This window comes from Ambystoma mexicanum, chromosome 5p (assembly GCF_040938575.1).
Source record: "Ambystoma mexicanum isolate Mex_15411 chromosome 5p, UKY_AmexF1_1, whole genome shotgun sequence".
In the NCBI taxonomy this organism is placed as follows: Eukaryota; Metazoa; Chordata; class Amphibia; order Caudata; family Ambystomatidae; genus Ambystoma; species Ambystoma mexicanum.
In genome coordinates this window covers 102,480,409-102,498,524 of record NC_090930.1, presented here as the reverse complement: position 1 = coordinate 102,498,524, position 18,116 = coordinate 102,480,409, and the positions used below count along the sequence as shown (strand labels likewise).

The following is an 18,116-nucleotide window of genomic DNA, read 5'->3' as shown; positions in this document are numbered from 1 at the left end:
CAGCACAAGGCAAGCCTGTTATTGTTAGATGCCACTGTCACTGATCAGATACCAGCCATGTTTTGTTTACATAATGTATGGTACATTATGTAAACAAAACATGGCCGGTATCCGTGCACGGTACTCAAGCACCTCAAGACCTTCCTCTTTTCTTCTGCCTTCGCTCCCCCTCTCCCTGGCTGATCTGTTCTCTCTTGGCACCATGCACATGGCCACCCTCTGTCCTTTGGGCCCAGGTACCTGCTCATCCTGCCACCCTCCCGCACTGCCTCCGGGCCACCCCTTGCACTGGGGACTGTATCTGTACCCATACAACCCCCCCTTTTTCTTCCTGCACTTATCAGACCTACCCTGTCTGCTGCCTTAAACCTAGCAATTGCAAATTGCTGGCTGCATTACCACTGTTTGTTGCCTTTATTATTTATTTATTGTTTTTTATCTGTTTCTCCTCTTCTTCGTACTTTCCACCTCTCCCCCTTTCATGCACTTTTCCCCTCCCCCCTCTCCCATGCACTTGCGTGTTCTCAATGTCACTGGGCCTAGTAAGATCGCTGTTTTGTTCTCCCCTATTCCCCTCCCTTGCCTTGTCGCGCTCTGAAACACTTGTGTACGAGCGCAATAGAAATAAAATATCAATCAGTATCCCCAAACGCTGACTGTGCGGCCTGGCATGGGCCATAAAAACCCCTGAGGCTGCCGTGGCCTCATGCAGGTTTTTTATGGGCCAGCATGGACGCACAGCCCTAGAACAAGACTGCAGTCTGCGGCCTGATGCATCATCATGGTACATTATGTATCATGATGACGCATCCAGCCGCAGACTGCAGCCTTGATGGTGCGTCATCCGTACTTGGCCAATAGAAAACATGTCCGAGGCCGCGACTGCCTCAGGCATGTTTATGGCCCATGCCAGGCCGCACAGTCGGCGTGTGTGCAGTGCACACACATGCATACATTCACATACATCAGGCAGCAGCCTCACAGTGACAGAAATCAAAGTAAAGTATGACACAACCACCAAGGCTGCTGTCAGAGTAGTTTAGTTAAAATAAAATAACTTACCTTGACGTTCAGTCACAGAAGCCCCGACTCCTGAACTGAAGCTTTCAGATCCCGCCCGACGAATGTCAGACACACAGCGGGCGACTCACTACCTCTGTCTCTGACTCTCTGACTGTCACTACTATAACAGACCGTCACATGGTCAGCGTTGTGTCAGGGTGCGGCTCTGAGCTTGTGCGGCTGAGGCAGGAGGGCAACGCTTGCCATATCGGCACGTGCACCTTGCATCCTGCAGTGCACGCGCAGCTCAACAATGGGCAAGGCAACTGTGTGTGTGTGCCTGCCTGTCATGAGCAGTGTTCACTGGTGACCGCTGTCCAGTTCCCAGCCAGCTCCGGCAGAGGTCAACACAGGGCCGGTCTTACACCTGATTGCACCCCAGGCGGGAAGCATCGTTTGTGCCCCCCCCATTCATCAGAATACGCCCCTCCTCCCCCGACTGGCTCACGTCACTCCCAAACTACACCTCTGTTGTGTGGCAAAACCCCTCCTCAATATGAATAAATAATTGCTATATAAATGAAGCTAGTTTCATTAAATTGTAATTCAAGTACTTTACTGAAGAATTTGAATGTGAAAACACAGCTGCTGCTGCCCAAGCAAATGGTTTTTCTGTCACCTGCTCTTATGGAAGCAGTTTCAAACTGTCTGTACTGGCACACTGCAGTGTGACCAGCCTGCAGGGGTCTGAGGGCCCACTGACCACTGGCCCTGTGTTGCAGCCAGGTGTTCTGTTCGTACAACCTCACATGTATTTCACAAAGGGCAATATTAAACTAACCATATGAATAATTTTCTGATAGTAGGTTATCATTCCAAGATGTGATATATGGAAATGTGAGGAGAACGTGGTTTTACTTTGTTTCAGGTGGCGACAACAACTCCAGGCAGCGATATTTCCCAATAGAAATACCAAGCCGCTGCACAAATGGCCCAGAAAACAGAGGAACTTTGACAGCACTCAGGGTCTGCGGCGCTAGGCAAACACACCAAAACAAGCCGGTTCCCAAAATCTCCCGGATCCTGGTATATTATGTCGATGAGTGTAACCTGGCTGGCTGGCAGTACATGTTGCATACTTTATTCTGCATGCCGTGCTTGATGTCCAAGCACTTGGAATTCGCACCTCCCACTTGAGCGGGCATCCCTTCATCATTACCAACAAACGCCCAGTCCTTAATACAGGTCATACATAAAGGAAGAAATATCCATTTTAAGACAACTGAGCATGCTAGAACGAGTGCAACTAGTTTTAAAATAGATGCGATAACAGACATGTACAACATAATGACAAACTATACAATGACGCCAACCGATTTAGCCGCTCCCATCATGCCTAGTATAAAGCTTATTAAACGTAGCCGGTATACGCAAGACGATATCACCACTGCCCCTATAGGCCGAGTAAACCTCATCAAAAGAATGCAAGTAAGTAGAGGTCTCACGCATCACATTTTCATAGTTCGACAACATCTGCAGTTCAGTGACCTAGTCCACCTGGGCGCCTAAAAAGATACCGCTTTTTAATGTCACACACTTTAAGGGATTATGCACTGCCTATTCTAATTGTCGGGCATTTTACACAAATGTGCATTCTTTTTTTTTAACCCAGGCATCAATTAATAATGTGGAATACGCAGTTTAGCTACCTGTGGTGGTATTACTTTTCAAAAGGAGCTCTATCAGAGCAGAGGGATAATAATAATGATGGCTTGGTGCCTTACCTGCCTAACCTCTGGATTTTTCCCAGAGACTCAGGAATTTTAACCATTTCTCCGGGTCTCCAGTAAAGACCCTAGAATCTCAGGAATTTGGATGGGGGACAGCTTTCACTGATTACTTTTTTTTTGTTTTGATATGCTAGCAGGACTTCACTGCCATGGACTCCCTGCCTGAGTGTTGCTTTGTCTCTGCAGTTATGACTGTTATGCTTCCAGCACATTGGCAAAAAGAATGCAGGTGAAGCAAAATAACGCACCCATTATGGAGGAGCTAAGGAGCCAGCCCAGTGAAACAGTGAGCACCCCCTCAGCTGCTTTTTCCAGATGATGGAGTGCTCCTGGGCTAGCTGAACAGTCAAAGGGAAACACTGTTTCCCTTTGACAGTTCAGTTTAGTTCCCCAGCCGCACATGCTCACTGAGCCATGCAAGTCCTGGGGCGTTTTGCTTCGCCAGCATTGCATAGCTCATTGGAAATGCTGGCTGGGGCACTGCATGTCTGTATGTCTGAGGGGGAGGTTCCTGCGCCTCCTCGCACATACTGACAGAGCAGCCTGGAGCAGGGCGTTTCAGCACTCACACGCAGGCCATTGCAGTAGGTACGTTTATGTTCATTGTTTTTATTTAAACATGTGTATGGATGCGTGTATGCTTATGTTATGAGTGAGTGTATGGTGATGGATGCTCGAGTGAATGATAGAGTGATTGCTGTATGAATGTGCAGCGCCTTGCATACACAGGTAATCCTGATATGATATGATTGTTTATTTATATAGCGCCTATACACAATGTGTTTCAAAGCGTTCGAAATCATGTTGATTGTGTTAGGCCCAGTGGGGCCCAGGGGACAGAGATGGTATCTTTTTACTGGACATCTACCATAGATGTCCAGTAAAAAATGTCATGCCTGCCACCTGGGCCCCCCAGCACCAATTGCAAACTGTTTTGCTATTTACCCATTTTTTTGTTAAAAGTATGCTCTACAATGCAACATTTTAACCCATTATTTAAAAAACATCACAGGGGGAAACCCCTCCGAACACCCGTGTATTGGTTCGGGCTCCCTCACTATGCTCGGTTGCTATGGCTTTTTTGGGGGAAATAGTTATGCCCCTCCACTTAAAAAAATCACCAGCCGCCATTGGCCCTCAGACTGTGTTGGGAACGGGATGGGGGGGAACCTAGGGACTATGGTGGGAGCACAATGGGCGGGAACCATGGGATAGTGGGGGGAGCAGAGTGGGGAGAGCCCAGGGTGTGTGATGGGGTGGGGAGAGACCAGGGACTGGGTAGGAATGGGATGAGGGAGCCTAGCGACTGTGATGGGAGCAGGTGACGGCGCACAATACATACTGTCCATTTGGCATTTCTGGGGGGTCCCGACCTGCCCAGATTTTGCTCAGGGAGGCCCGGCCAAAAAAGTTTAAAGACCACTGCCCTACAGGCTGAGTAACGTCAGGCAGCCAGCTGAGCTGCCTGACACAAATACCGGCCCTGGGTCCACGGATATTACGGTGCCACCATGGGGGCGGCTGATCTGATTGTCTGAGAGCAGTGATGTTGCTGCTGGGAGTGGCTGTGTCGATGATGGTGTGGGGACCCCGTGTTACGCCACTGACTTTGGGTTTGTCAGGTCTGCTTTCCTCCTGTATCATGAGAACTTCTGTTATTGTTCAATGATTGTTCTCTTATGTTGTTTTATTTGCAAGTGATGTACTGACTGCTTCCTGAAGGCTGTTGCTTATTTGCTGTGATGCTTAATAAGGAGAATGAAAAAAAAGATCACCATTGTTGGCTGTACTCTCCACTAGTTTTCAATAGAGTGACATAACATAGACGTCCCAAGGTGCAACGCAGGGGTGCAATGCATACTTAAAAGATGCCCCTGACATCAGCTACTCTGTTACCAAACACCCCATTCCTCCATGAATTCTAGAGAATAGCGTTGGGCAAATCTTCTCAATAGTCAGCGTGGATATTCACGGGTCAGGCCCTCAATAGAAACAAAATACCACCCGCACACAATGCTGCCAAGCCTACTTACTCTGGTATTAGCAGAATTCAGCAGGGCCCAATCACAAATCTGGATAACCGTTATAAGCATAGAAGAAAGACTATCTCCCGGTCTGCATTATAAACTTAACAAAAGGTAGTTCTTCTTTGTATATCACTGTTTATTGTTCCAGAGACTGGGCCGTTCTGATACCAGTGTGAATAAGCCTCACTTGGACTAATGGGTATATTTATTTAATCATAAATATAGAACTACCAGGTGGGGTGCCTGGCCTTGATCCGCAAGGATGTCTTACAAAATAAAAAGTCTTGCCTCAGCCTGGGATTTTTGGGGGATCCATCAAACACATTCGGGAGATTCAATTTACTAGACAGTGAAGGTACTTGCAGGGCTTTAAGTGGGCCGGTAGGCTCTAAAATGTGCATCCGAGAGGGGCCCTGCTGGGGCTCCCTAAAGTCACCTTGTAACCCCAGCCCATCAGGCTCGTAGAAGCCAAGGCTTTAGAAAAAAATGCCTTACCTTATCATTGGTCTCGGGAGGATAGCTCAGGGGCAACGTGCTCGCCTTGCAAGCAAAACGACGCGGAGGTTCGCACTAAGAAACCTCTGTGTATTAAGCATGTTATAAACAACCAATCATATCATATCATAGGTTCGCCACCCGACCCCCTTCCCGACACCACTTTCACTAGAGATACAAGGCATGAAGCGCTCGCTTACACGCGAAAACATCAGGCTGTAGGAAAAAACAAGCCTCGGCCTTTCTTTGTGTCACTGTGCCGATCCCCTGCCAGACACCCCTTTTATTAGAGATGCAGGGATCATCCCCCTTACCTCCCAGGTGCGAGGGGTATGATCCCGGCATCTCTAGCGAAAAGAGTGCCTGGCACGGGGTCAGTGCCTCAATCAAAAGATGAGGCAACAATTACCTTAACTGACTGCTGCCTGTTAGGCAATAGCCCGTCCCTTTTGCAAAATCGAGCCGGGGGCGAGGCCTAACAACTAGCATTCAGGTACGGTACTTGTTGCCTCTTAATTGCGGCACCGACCCTCATCCAGGTCACGCCCCCTAAAAGCCCCGCCTCAAGTTTGAAGGCCACTTAAACCGCTGGGTACCTGTCAGGAAACTGAGCATCATGGAGTGACAGGGCTGGAAAGAGACACCACACTGCATGCCTAGGCCCCTAACCCCCATCTGGGAAAGCCTTGTTGCAAAATCAAAGTGGGCTAAACAGACTGGCAAACTCCCATTGTGGTCGTGTCTTTGCAGCATGCCCGCTGAGAGCGTGCCTCCAAGTAAATATGAAATTGGCCAAGAAATTATATTGCAAGACGCGGTGGGAAATTTATCGGGGCAGGGTTTGCCAAGAGAAATATTGGGCCGAGTTTGCCATCTGCCATTAATCTTTCCTCGTTCTTCCAATGATTTGCACATTAAGTAACCAATTAAAAACCTATTCTGGATCCCATGTCCCTGCACGTCCCAAGAATAGGAACCGGGCTTTCTGGACATGTGCATGTTCTGAGTAATTAGCCCTTTAAAAATAAGAAATGCGTCAGAGCTGAAGAATATTGATATTTACTTCTTGGGGACAAAGTCAGTACTAACCAAAGTGACCGGTTCTGCCCCAGGGCACAAGTTTACACACATGTACATTGGCCCTTTAGAATTGGTCCCAAACAGGTAATGCCCCCGAATGTGTTGATGCAGTGTTAATGGGGGTTTGCACCAATCGAGCACCAAAAAGTGATGGATAAAGCACTATCAATTAGTCATAACCAGCCCTACAGGTAAGGGCTGTACCAGCTTCTTGTAAGCCCTACAGATCGGTACATACTCCCAAAGAAGAAAGAATAGGGATTGAAAATGATCTCAACAAGAACAAAAGAAGGAAACAGGCAGCTAAGGTGGCTCTCACACCACCCCCACCACCCCCCGCCGTGTTCTCCCAACTCAGTGATATGTCTGGTCCCATAGTACATGTAGTGGCACACACAGAAAGTGCTGTCATTACTGCCTGAGCTGAAGAGGTAAACATGTATCTTTTCATGCGCATGAACCACTGGTGTAACGGGGGCCCCTGCAGTAAGGGGGTCCCATGATGCCTATGCCCAGTAGGGGGGCCCAGTGGTGGTGAGGGGGCCCTCCGCAGGGCTTGCCAGGGGTCCCCCCACATTTTGTGTTACGCCAGTGACATGAATAACTAGGTGCAAAGAAATATTTATTACAAAAGCATTTCTGTTTTATAGTCAACCATTTTGACTTGCTTATAAAATATTCTCGTTGGCAATGGGACTTAATTCTTACTACCTAAACATACATTTTACTCACAACTTTTATAAATAGGGAGTAAAATAATCCCCCTTCTGAATCTTCTCTGGAGTACTGGTCATAACCACAGGGAATGCACCTGGCCACTATTTTCACAATGGCTAAACCCACTGCGGGTAATGGACCTTCCTGTGTGTAGACCCATGTCATATTGACTTTTAAATTAATGGGAGAAAGCAAATAATTGGTGTATCATTTGTTTTATGAATTGAGTTTTTGATATGAATTAAGGTTTGAAGTTGTCTCATGGACCTTTAATAATCGCAATTTTGTGAAGTATGGTTTGTATTATGCTGTGTAACATTGTGGTTTTGTATTGTAGAATAAAGTGATTTTGTATTTTTGTAAACAATTGGGAGAGCTATTATTTGGTTCAAACTCTTCTAAGAGGATTGTGAAGACATAAGTAGCGACAGTTAGCACAGAACCTTTTTTTTTCTGTATCTATATTACACTTGCCCATTCCATCATTTTGTAGCATGTCTCCATTGCAGAAGGGGATTTCAAATGACAGGCGCCGTGTACACATGTGAATAGTAGCTCATCCTTCGAAGCACTACACAGAGGAACACGCCAATATCACTGCTTCCACAGTAGTAAAACGCATTTCTCCCCCACATCCACCCAGCAGTTTTTCACAGGTCTGTCCACTGGGCCATCCTTCCTCCTGAAAGCAATAGGAAATGACATGAGGCCCAAGCACTCTAGCCTTATAGACGGAGGCTATTTCCTCTTTAAAGGCAACACATGATGCAACACTCCGAAGCCAGACATAAAGCTGAGCCAAGGACACATAATTAATGTAGGCACACTGACAGTCATTCTTGTATTGTGTTCTTCTATTTGCATACACTGCTTGTATGATTTGAGTTGAATAATGATACTGTTACTAGGTGATGACGAAATAAATAGTCGTCCAAGTGGTCGATACGTGTTTCATACACTAACACTTCCCTGGGTCTAGCTCGTCTGGATGGCCAGTGATATTTCGAGGCAATCTGCTGAGAGTTAAAGGCTTAATTAAACCTGCAAATGACCACTGGTGTAATATAAATGCTGTCAGCAACTTGATTTATATCTGCTCTTTGCACTGAAGTACTGTTAAAACAAGCACTGACAAAGCCAGTGGATTTGGCTTCTGTGTATGCATTAATTAGGATTATCCAGGCACTAGTGTCGTATGTCCAGGTAATGATACCTGTTCCACCTGTTGCCATCTTATTGCATGGTAGTACCATTATGGCAGTGCTTGGCAAATGTCTATCCAATTCATACAAAAAAGCCAAAATTGTTATAGACAGCGTGTTTTCGGCATGGCAACTTGCGTCTGGAGCACAACTACCTTTTATGCAGCCTTCATCTTATTGTGTGGGCCTTAAACGCATATTATACCCCACTCTGGCACATTTTTACTCTTTAGTATGCCAATATATATGTTATGTATTGATAAAGATTTTATTATAAAAAAAGAAGGGAAACTTACTCCTCTATCATAGATTAAATGTGTGTCGACAGCCACATTTTAGTTTTTTTTTTTTTAAACAAGTCAGAGAATTCAGGGTGGAAGAACGATCAGAGAGTGATCATCTAGCTTTAGTGATTTTTGTGGACTTATTTAGCTCTCAGATACCAACAGGGGGTATAGAGACCGGCCTGTATATTGGACACCTGAGTAGTCCGCAGGAGGGACATTGTTTAACCTTGGAAGATATTACAGCTATACTCAACAAACGATGCCAACCGGGGGAACTGGTAGCAACATTCTCTTGTCTGGTGGAGCGTCTTTGAGACAAATTATGTGAAGGACATAAGGAGAACCTGAGGAACATACCCCTCAGACATGTGGTTTGATTGTGACTGTAGGGAGTAGAAGAGAATCCTGAACAACGCCATGGGGAGAATGTTTTTTTTTTTTTTCGGGTAGACCAAATTCTTCACCAGAAAAGAAAATACAAAGAATTAATATATTGAGAAACAGCGGAACCTGCTAGCTTTAGCGGTCTTTAACAGTGATCACACATTGTTTTGGAAATTGGTAGCAAAAAGGGGGAAACCCCAGGGAGGTATTATCACTAAGATTACCTGGGTGTCACGCTTGCAGTGAATTTTCTTTGATGAGCTCTGAGAAGAGACTCAGTGTATGGACAGTGGCCCTTGCAGTAAAATAACCTTCACACAGTCAGAGATCTCTGAAGCCATTGGACAAATGAAACATGGTAAAGTGCGGCAACGGATGGGTTGACAGCAGATATTTTGATGGGTTTCTCTAATTGGTGGTCCCCAAATTCGGGCAAGCTTTTCACAATTAGAGGATAGGATGCAGGGGTTCCTGTGCTCTGTAGAAGCATAATAATTATACCAATATTTAAAACGATTAGCCCAGGAGAATCCCCACTGTTACAGATTGGATGTACCCTAGCAAAGGAACATTTGAAATGCATTTGATCTCGGATTGGAGGAATGAGCTGCTGAAAATAACATCCTACAATCTTCCCAGGCGGGTTTTAGACATGGCTTCTCGACTATTGATCAGTGTTTTACCTTGAGCTCTATTATTAATAAATATTTAAGGTCAGGGGGGCAATGTGTAGGCTGCTTTCCTTGATCTTGAGAATGCCTTTCATTCAATCAATAGGTCCACATTATTGCATAAACTGGAAGTCAAGGGGGTGCCATCAGGACTGTTGAGATTGATTAAAATGTGTAATAGCACTACCAAAGTGACAGTGTGGTACTCGGGTTCAGGTGGCATACCCCCTTATTTCAATGCCAAGCACCCTAACCCTTGCAGCTGGAGTATAAAAGGAGTACCATTAGAGGACGTTGATTCCTATCTGTATCTGAGCCTAATGTTCTCTAGGACTGGTTGGTGAGTGGCTCACATGAAATACAAAGCTGAAAGGGTGGCCCATAGGTTAATAGGGTTATTGGGATTTAACCATCAGTACGGGGTACACAGATTGGATACGTATTTGGATGTATATAAACTGAAAGTAGAGTCAGTAATGCTCTATGGAAGTGTCGTGTGGGATACCAGGATTGTAAACCTCTAGACATTTTACAGAACTGGTTTATAAGATACTTACTGTGGCTCCCGCCCGGCTGCCCAAGCTGTGCACTAAGGATTGAGCTTAGACTTCAGAGAGTGGAACTATTAGCACAGTCCAGTTTTTAATCCTATGGTTAAAACTTAAATTAGGTTTTGCAGATAACCCCAATGTGGCTACAGGGTTTTTAGAGATGAAGGCTTCAGAGGGCATGGCCACATTTGATTGGCACAGGTCTGGGCACAGCCTTTGGCAGGAGTTCTTGTCAGCATCTGGGAACAACCCGGTGAATGGTACCTTGATGCAAGCCAAGGCAAGCATGCATACTTGGACTAAGAAAAGGGCCTTGGAGTCTGATGTAGTGAAATCAGAATGTGTACCCTCTTTGGCCCGGTACACAGATCTGAAGAACTTTAAGTCGGATCCGGGCCCTAGAGTGCAGCTAAATTCACCAGCAGGTGGGAGGTTGCTCATTTTGGCCCACCTGAATTTACTCTGACTGTTTAAAAAGTTGAGTTGGGTGAAGGTGTCATGTAAATGCCACTGTAACATGGGGGTGGATTAGGATCAGGCCCATTACCTTTTGATTTGCCTGGAATATTATGACGAAAAGAATGGCTAAAACCATACTTCCCCGGCCATCATATTAGGGCTCTCACGGAAGCTATGTTTTTTATATAGAACTCCAATTTGTATATAACTTCGTGGAATTTATAAGCAAAGCCGTGAAGTTGGGATTGCATATTTTGCACGACACGGGTCATTAGAAGCCTTTTGTATTTGACTGTATTGGAGTCGATTTGACTGTTTGTTTTAATTATATTTATTGCGGGCGGGGTCGATGCTTTTAAATTGGGTTTAACTGAGTTATAGTTTACTTGTGAATGTTAATGTTTATCCGATCTTGTTGTTAATGGAGTCTTCCGAAGTAAACGTTTGATTGATTAGATTAGCACTAATTAGCTCCCCTTGCCCTAAGAATAATGATATCACCTATATATGACCTGTTGTACAGGTTATGACAGGTTGGAATGCCATGACCTGTATATAAAATGTCTATACATCTATCCATGGTCTTGACGCCACTACCTCACTACTTGCTTGTCATGGTACTCCGCACCCCCAAACTCTACAGCATTCAAGGTTCACACCCTATCAGTCTCTGGCCCCTCCTTTGCCTCATCCCACTTTTACTCTGTTTGAGTATTTGCCCCACTCTCGTGGCCATGAAAGGCATCTCTTAAGAGGAGCTCTTCAAAACAAGTCTCACGCGTCACCCTATTAGCAAAGGAAGGAGCGCCCCGCCCCCTCCAACCCCCTATTACTCTGTGTTATCGGCTAATATGCAACTACTTTTGTCAAATTGTCATTGTTAGAAGGTGTGGAATGTTCTCAGTCCCTGTCCATGGGTTATGTTCCTATTCTTACCACTTTGCAACCTGTCATATGTAATTCACTACAACAATGCTCTTATGTATAGGCCTAGGACTGACTCTTATTGCCTACTTTGTATTTAATTTCTGGCTGAAAGTGCACTATGTTCTTAAAATGAATATAACATACAAATTAATGCAAATACACACAGCCCCTGAACCCCCCTCTGTACGCAATTATCTGGCACCATATACCCTCTCAAATGATATGATATGATAGGTTATTTATAAGGCGCTTAATACCCAGAGGTTTCGAAGCACGTACCCGGGGATCGAAAGTGTGTTGCTTGGTGTCGTCTTGCTGCCTAAGGAGAGCACGTTGCCCCCAAGCTATCCTCCCAAAATGCAGCTGCATGACTTGCCACGCATTTTATGTTTGCTACTCATTCTTCTTGCTCCTTTATATCACCTCATCCTCTTTCCAACTCATCCTTCCTCCTTCCAAGCACACTGAAGCCTTGTATTTCTGTGTGAGGCGCTCTAACAAGCCCCCCTCCCCAAATAAAGAAAGATCACAATGATGACGTGGCTTTGTCTGATGTTTATGATTAAATCAATTCATCTTAATCTCTTGATGCAAAGCATCTTTATTTTGTATTTGTTTCTAATGGGCAACCTCCAAGGAAGGCTACCCCTTACCTTCCTCCTCATCTGCACTCCAGGTTGTGCCTCTTCCCCAATATTCAGCCTCCATCCTCCGTATCCCCTTCCCTGCTCTTCCTATCCTCCCTGCCTTTCCTTCACCTTTCTTTTCTTCTGTCTCTGTAAGGGTTCCACCCAGCCGTTTCTCTTTGCTCTAATGCAAATCCATTGGATTAATGTCAATAACTTCAGCCATCGATTTCCTCTGTTTTTATGGCTTTTAAAAAAGTCATTTACACCCTCTTGTTCTGAGAAATTCTAGTCCACTTTTCAAGCACATGTTTAAAAGGATTTCTTGTGCATTTGTAAACCACTTTAAAGGGTAATTCCATTTAAATTCCGAAAATAGTTATCTCTCACCATATTGCTGTTTTTAAAATTGTAAAAACAAAGGAACTGTTGGAATTTAATAAGTTAAGATGAGTAAATAGAGCCTTGATTTTGCAGCTTGTTTAATTCCATGTCCTTCTTTAATCTAAGTATTGAGACACGTTTAAATTGATTTAAGGAACACATATTTATCCCACATTGAGATTTGATAACTCCTACATGCACTGATTATTTTATTACACTTTATTAAATCTGTTTTTTTATATTTGTACTGCATCAATTTTTTATAACTTTTTTATTTAAGTAAGAGGTGGGTTTATATTTGAGACAGACACCCAGTGTGGCGTAATGTACTATGTAAAAAGATGGGGCAGGGTTTAGCCATTCAAGTGAATAAAACCCCACTGCTCCTATAGGGGAAGGAGCAGCGGTGTGTATGCAGTCATGATTGGCCACCTGCGTCTGTTCAAACTCTGTCTTCACATCATCGTCAATGTACTCCTTCCTCCAGGTCACGAATACCCATTCAGCATAATACTGAGCTGCCTGCGTGACTTCGCCGACCAGCGCCACGGAACCAACAACAACGTCCTCCCGGGATCAGGGATCGAACCCTTTCTGCTGGAGCAGCTGCCCAAGGACCGACAGTGCCAGTTCATATTGAAGCCGAGACCGCAGGCGCCGATGCATCTGAGGAAAGGTAAGGACCGCCCACCTCTGACTTTTACCTTTACAGGTGTGGTCAGGGTGCTGAACTTCCACAGAGTGCGGGGGTGAACACTGGTTATTCTTTAAATGCTACAAATTGTCTTGGGAGGATAACTCAGGGGCAACGTGCTCGCCTTAGAAGCAATACGATGCAGAAGAACACAGGTTCAATCCCCATGTTCGCAGCTTAGAAACCTCTGGGTATTAAGCCCGTTACAATTAACCAATTACAATTACAGTTGTCTGGTTTGAGACATAAATAAAAGAAAGACGACCTTTGCTTTTCAACGAATTGAAGAAGCCCTAAAGGGACGTATATAGCTCTGTTCTAATTACGCATTCCTAAAAGTGACATTGTTGTATGAAATAAATTACAATAGAAACTGATTAGGATAAGGTGTGCTGTAGGCGCCTGTGACACATTTTCCCAGTGACGCAGCACCAAATAACAGCACATGTATTCACAGATCTAGCTTCAGGAAAGAGGTAGTGGACATTATAGTCTTCCAGGCCTTCTGCAAAGCTCATGGACCGGATGCTTTCCCAGTAGAATTATACAACACTCAATGTCGGTGTCACTGTGTTGACCGGACCAAAAAGCTGGGGGCAGGCTCTCATCGTCCCATTTTTAGTTTGGGCTATTAGATGTAGTGTGCAACCCCTATAAACCAAACCTATTGCATTAGAGTACAGATAGGCAGGAATGGCATATGAGAAGGGTCAGGCAGCTTGTATGTGTTGTTTGGTTATTTGTCCACCCATTGACTTCCCACAACCATGCAAAACCCTATGGCCATTCCCACCAGTTCCTGCCCATCGCCACCAAAAACACCTCCTCATGTGAAGTCTTTCAGCACGCTTTATTTAAGCCTTCCCATCAAACTAAGCACTTAAAGTGCCTGCTGGTGTTTTATCATAGCAGTCTTCTGAGAGTTAATGACTCTGGGCCGATTCATGGAATTGGTTGCACGGTTCAAAATGTATTTTGCATTGTTGAAAAGTGACTTTACACTGCCAACACAAACCCTGATTCATGGAACTGTGCAAAGTGTATTTTTGCAGTGCAAAGTCGGTGCAAAGTTACTGCGAAAATGACTTTGCACTGACTTTGAACTGCAAAAATACACTTTGCACAGTTCCATGAATCAGGGTTTTTATCGGCAGTGCAAAGTCACTTTTCAGCAGTGCAAAGTCACTTTGAAATGTGTAAAACATTCCATGAATCGGAATTGGAGTTTTAAACCGACTACTGGTGTAATGAATATGTCTTACCAGTTCGGCCTTCAGCCACACCAGTTATAAGCGCTCTGCATGTCCTTCACTGAAGTCCCGTTAAAACATGCATCGGCAAAGCCAACAGTGTTGGCTCGTGTATAAGTATTAGGCATTTGTGCTGCACTGTTATTCGATGTCCAGGTTCTTGAACCATGTTTCACCTTCTACCATCAATGGCCAGTTAATATCAATACAGCTCTGCCTGGCAAGTGCCTTTCCCACCATGCCTACACACAAGTCCAAACTGTTAGCATTGCCAATGCTTGTTTTAGAAGGAAATAGGGCTGATCTAAGCTCCTGCCAACCATTTCAGCAAGTAAGATCACACATGATTGTTAATAATGTTACAGTACAAAGGGATCCTTGGCATGCAGCATTGGTTTCGGAAAAGGATAGGGACCCAAGTACAACTTCTAAATCTACACGTCATCATCTATTTGTATTTGTTTGTTACTAAAATAACAGGTTTGCTTTATGTTGCCTTTAAGGACCTTGTGCTGTCGTCCATAGTATTAAGTGAAACACTTGACGGCAAATGTTGCAGGCTCTGGACTCCCCTCCAGCTTAGGAGTAATTGTGCAGGCACTTTGTAATGACATTACCATTGCAATAAGATTTGGGTCAAATTGGGAGCAGATGTCATCTTTTGCAGTCATATCAGGAGGAAGGTGGGGATGTGTTTTAGCACAGCTATTTTATGTAAGTTAATCAACCAATTACCCATACAGCGGGGAGCTCTTACTTTGGATGGCCCCATGCTGGTGTCCACTTTTCTACAATTTTTCAATATGTGGACGATGTCATGCGTATGGCACAAACCCCTGGCATTGAAGACCTTACAGATCCTTCACTGAGTCAAGTGATCTCAAGGACTCTCTCTCTAGGGCTAATATTTCACCATTTCAGATGCTTCAAATGGCGAAATAGATTTTAAATGGGGGGACACTAATCCATTATAGCGGATGAGTTTGTTGTGAATGAAAGGGAATTGGTTGTGCCGTATTAAGAGTCAAGCTTTTAAGATTGAACAATTGAAATTGTTTATTTTTTTTACATGTGGGGATAATTTTTAATTTTATTTTGTGTATTTATGGAAATTACAGGATAAGCAATACATTTTTGGCACAATAAAAATGCATAGAAAATATTTAACATTGTTTTACTGAGTGGCAGACCAGTGTCCCTAACAATGGGTGGGAGGATGTGGATATGAGACCATATGATGCAGGAGAGGTAGAAACATGAACCAGGGAGAAGGACAGTAGAGCAATATATGGCAATGGGATAGTGGAGGAAGTGCTACGTTTAAGAGGATGGCGTAAGGTATAAGTGCTGTGGGATTGTCATGAATAGGTGGGGGAGAGGAGAACAGGGAGATGTGGTGACATAGAATGTACATAGAAGTGGTTCTTCACAAAGGGAGGAGAGCTTGGAGGTTGTACTTAAATACCGAAATAACAATAGAGTCATAGTAGTGCGGAGAGGGGGAGGAATTTCATGCCATAGTAAGGGAGCAAGGAGAGGGAGAGAGCTGAAATGGGAGGAAAGCAAGTGGCATGAGAGGTGTCAAGGAGGTGACCCATGGCTAATCGCAGTGAGGGAAGAGTACAGAGTGAGATGGGCTCGTAGGAAGGGTGGGACATGTCCATGTACAGTTTTGACGATGATAAAAATGAGTTTATACCTTGCCCTCTGCCTCATACCTAACAAGCCTAACTGACGACGGGCTGGGGAGGTGCAGGTGAAGCTGGGACGGTTGAATAGTTTACAGACAGCAAAGTTGAAGACTTTGTCGAGAGTTGAAAAGCATAGTTGGGAAGGACATAGAAGAGAATAGCCAAGTAGCCAGATCGAGAGAACTAAAGAAGAGATTTGGTGCTTAGCAGGGCAGATGTCTTATTTTTCTGATTTTGAGGAGATTACGTTTGGACGCAGTAGCAGATTTGTAGATGAAGCGTTCAAAGTTATGAGATAGGTTGGAGATGACACCACGGTTGCAAGCAGAATAGGGAAGGTGGTCGGGAGAGAAGAATAAAATAGGGGGAGGGAAAGAGGTAGCCTGTTTCTATGGGAAGTAGAGAACTTCAGTCTTAGTGGAGTTGAATATGAGCAAGTGAGATGCCGTCCAGTATTTGATGGTGGAGTGACAGACATTTTGGATGGTAGCTCTTTCAGATGAGGAGGGAAAGGAGACAAAGATCTTAAGTCATTGGCAAAGAGTTGATAGGAAAAGCCAGTAGGAGTAAACCAATGTTCCAAGAGCAGAGGTATAGAGAGTGAAGAGAAGTGGAACCACAAGTCATACTTGGGGAACAGCAACAGTACGGAGGCTGAGTATGGAGGTATGGCTGTTCCAGGGAACCTCAAAGTGTCTGCGGGGGTAAAGATTTGAAGCAAACCAATTGATGGCCTTGTCCCTGATACATAGGGCAGAAAATGTTGGGAGGAGGTCAGAATAGTTGATGGTATTGAAGGCAGCAGAGAGGTCAGGAAGACTAAGAATTGATGAACGGCTAGCATGACGAGCAGAAGAGATGTAGTTGCTGACATTGATGAGAGCTAACTCAGTAGAATGCAGAGGTCAAAAGCCAGATTGAAGAGGATCCCAGAGGTTGTGTGTGTCAAGGAACTCAGTGGGCCAGTTGAGAACTACACACTCTAGAATTCTGGAATTGTGAGGTAGAAGACAGATAGGAAAAAGTTGGTGGGACAGTTAGGATCTAGGACAGGTTTCTTAAGTATGGTGATAACAGTAGCCAACTTGTAGGATGATTGGAAAGTTGCAGTCTTAAGAGAGGAGTTGAAGAGGGAAGTAATATATGCAGCAACACTAGGATCTATGAGTTTCACTATGAGGGGGGATAGAGGGTTGATGGGGGCACATGAAGTGTTAGCCCGGAGAAGAATGGCCAAAATCTCATTCAGGTTATTGGGAGCAAAGGAAGATGTTGTCGCAGGACAGGAGGTTAGAGGTGGTAGAGAAAAGTGTGCAGGTGAGGGGATAGAAGGTAATTTTAGAGGGTATTTGTAATGTTTGAAATTTTAGAAGCAAAGTAGATTACAAGTAGTACATCATTAGCAGAAAGAGTAGAAGAGATGGAGGAGGGTTTAGGAGGCGTGAGAATTGAGTTGAGAGATTGAGCCGTAATATGATTTTCAAAACAAATTGGCACATATTACATTGAGGCCCTGGAAGAAATGTATAGGAACAAGAAACTCAGCCACAATAACTTATGTAGCTAGACTTTGGGGTATGGATAACTTCTACAGATTGAGATCCCAGAAAAATGTATTGTTACAGTCAATTCTGGCTCTTCCAAAAGCTCATTTAAAAGTGCAGGTACAATTGAAGTTTGTTTGAAGAATCATTTTAGCCCAGCAAAATTAACCATTCAGTGCAGCTGAAGCTTCACCGAAAATTGGGAAGTTTCAACTAATATCACTTGGATTTCCAGCGTACAAAAGAGTTAGGCCTTAACTTGTAGCTTGATCCAAACAAACATCTAATGCCATGAAATTAGTGGGCAGAAAGTATTTGGGAATTTTAAAGTCTGA

At 44.4% G+C, this 18,116-nt stretch overlaps 1 protein-coding gene across 2 annotated transcripts in view; it reads left to right on the top strand.

The window, feature by feature from the left end:
• Nucleotides 1-18,116, top strand: part of LOC138480760 (rho GTPase-activating protein 20-like) — a 477,633-nt gene that overhangs the window by 428,941 nt on the left and 30,576 nt on the right. For both annotated transcript variants that reach the window (XM_069612494.1, XM_069612495.1), the window contains exon 9: nucleotides 13,090-13,278. In XM_069612494.1, the coding sequence (XP_069468595.1) occupies nucleotides 13,090-13,278 (189 nt within the window). The remainder of the gene's footprint in view (nucleotides 1-13,089; nucleotides 13,279-18,116) is intronic.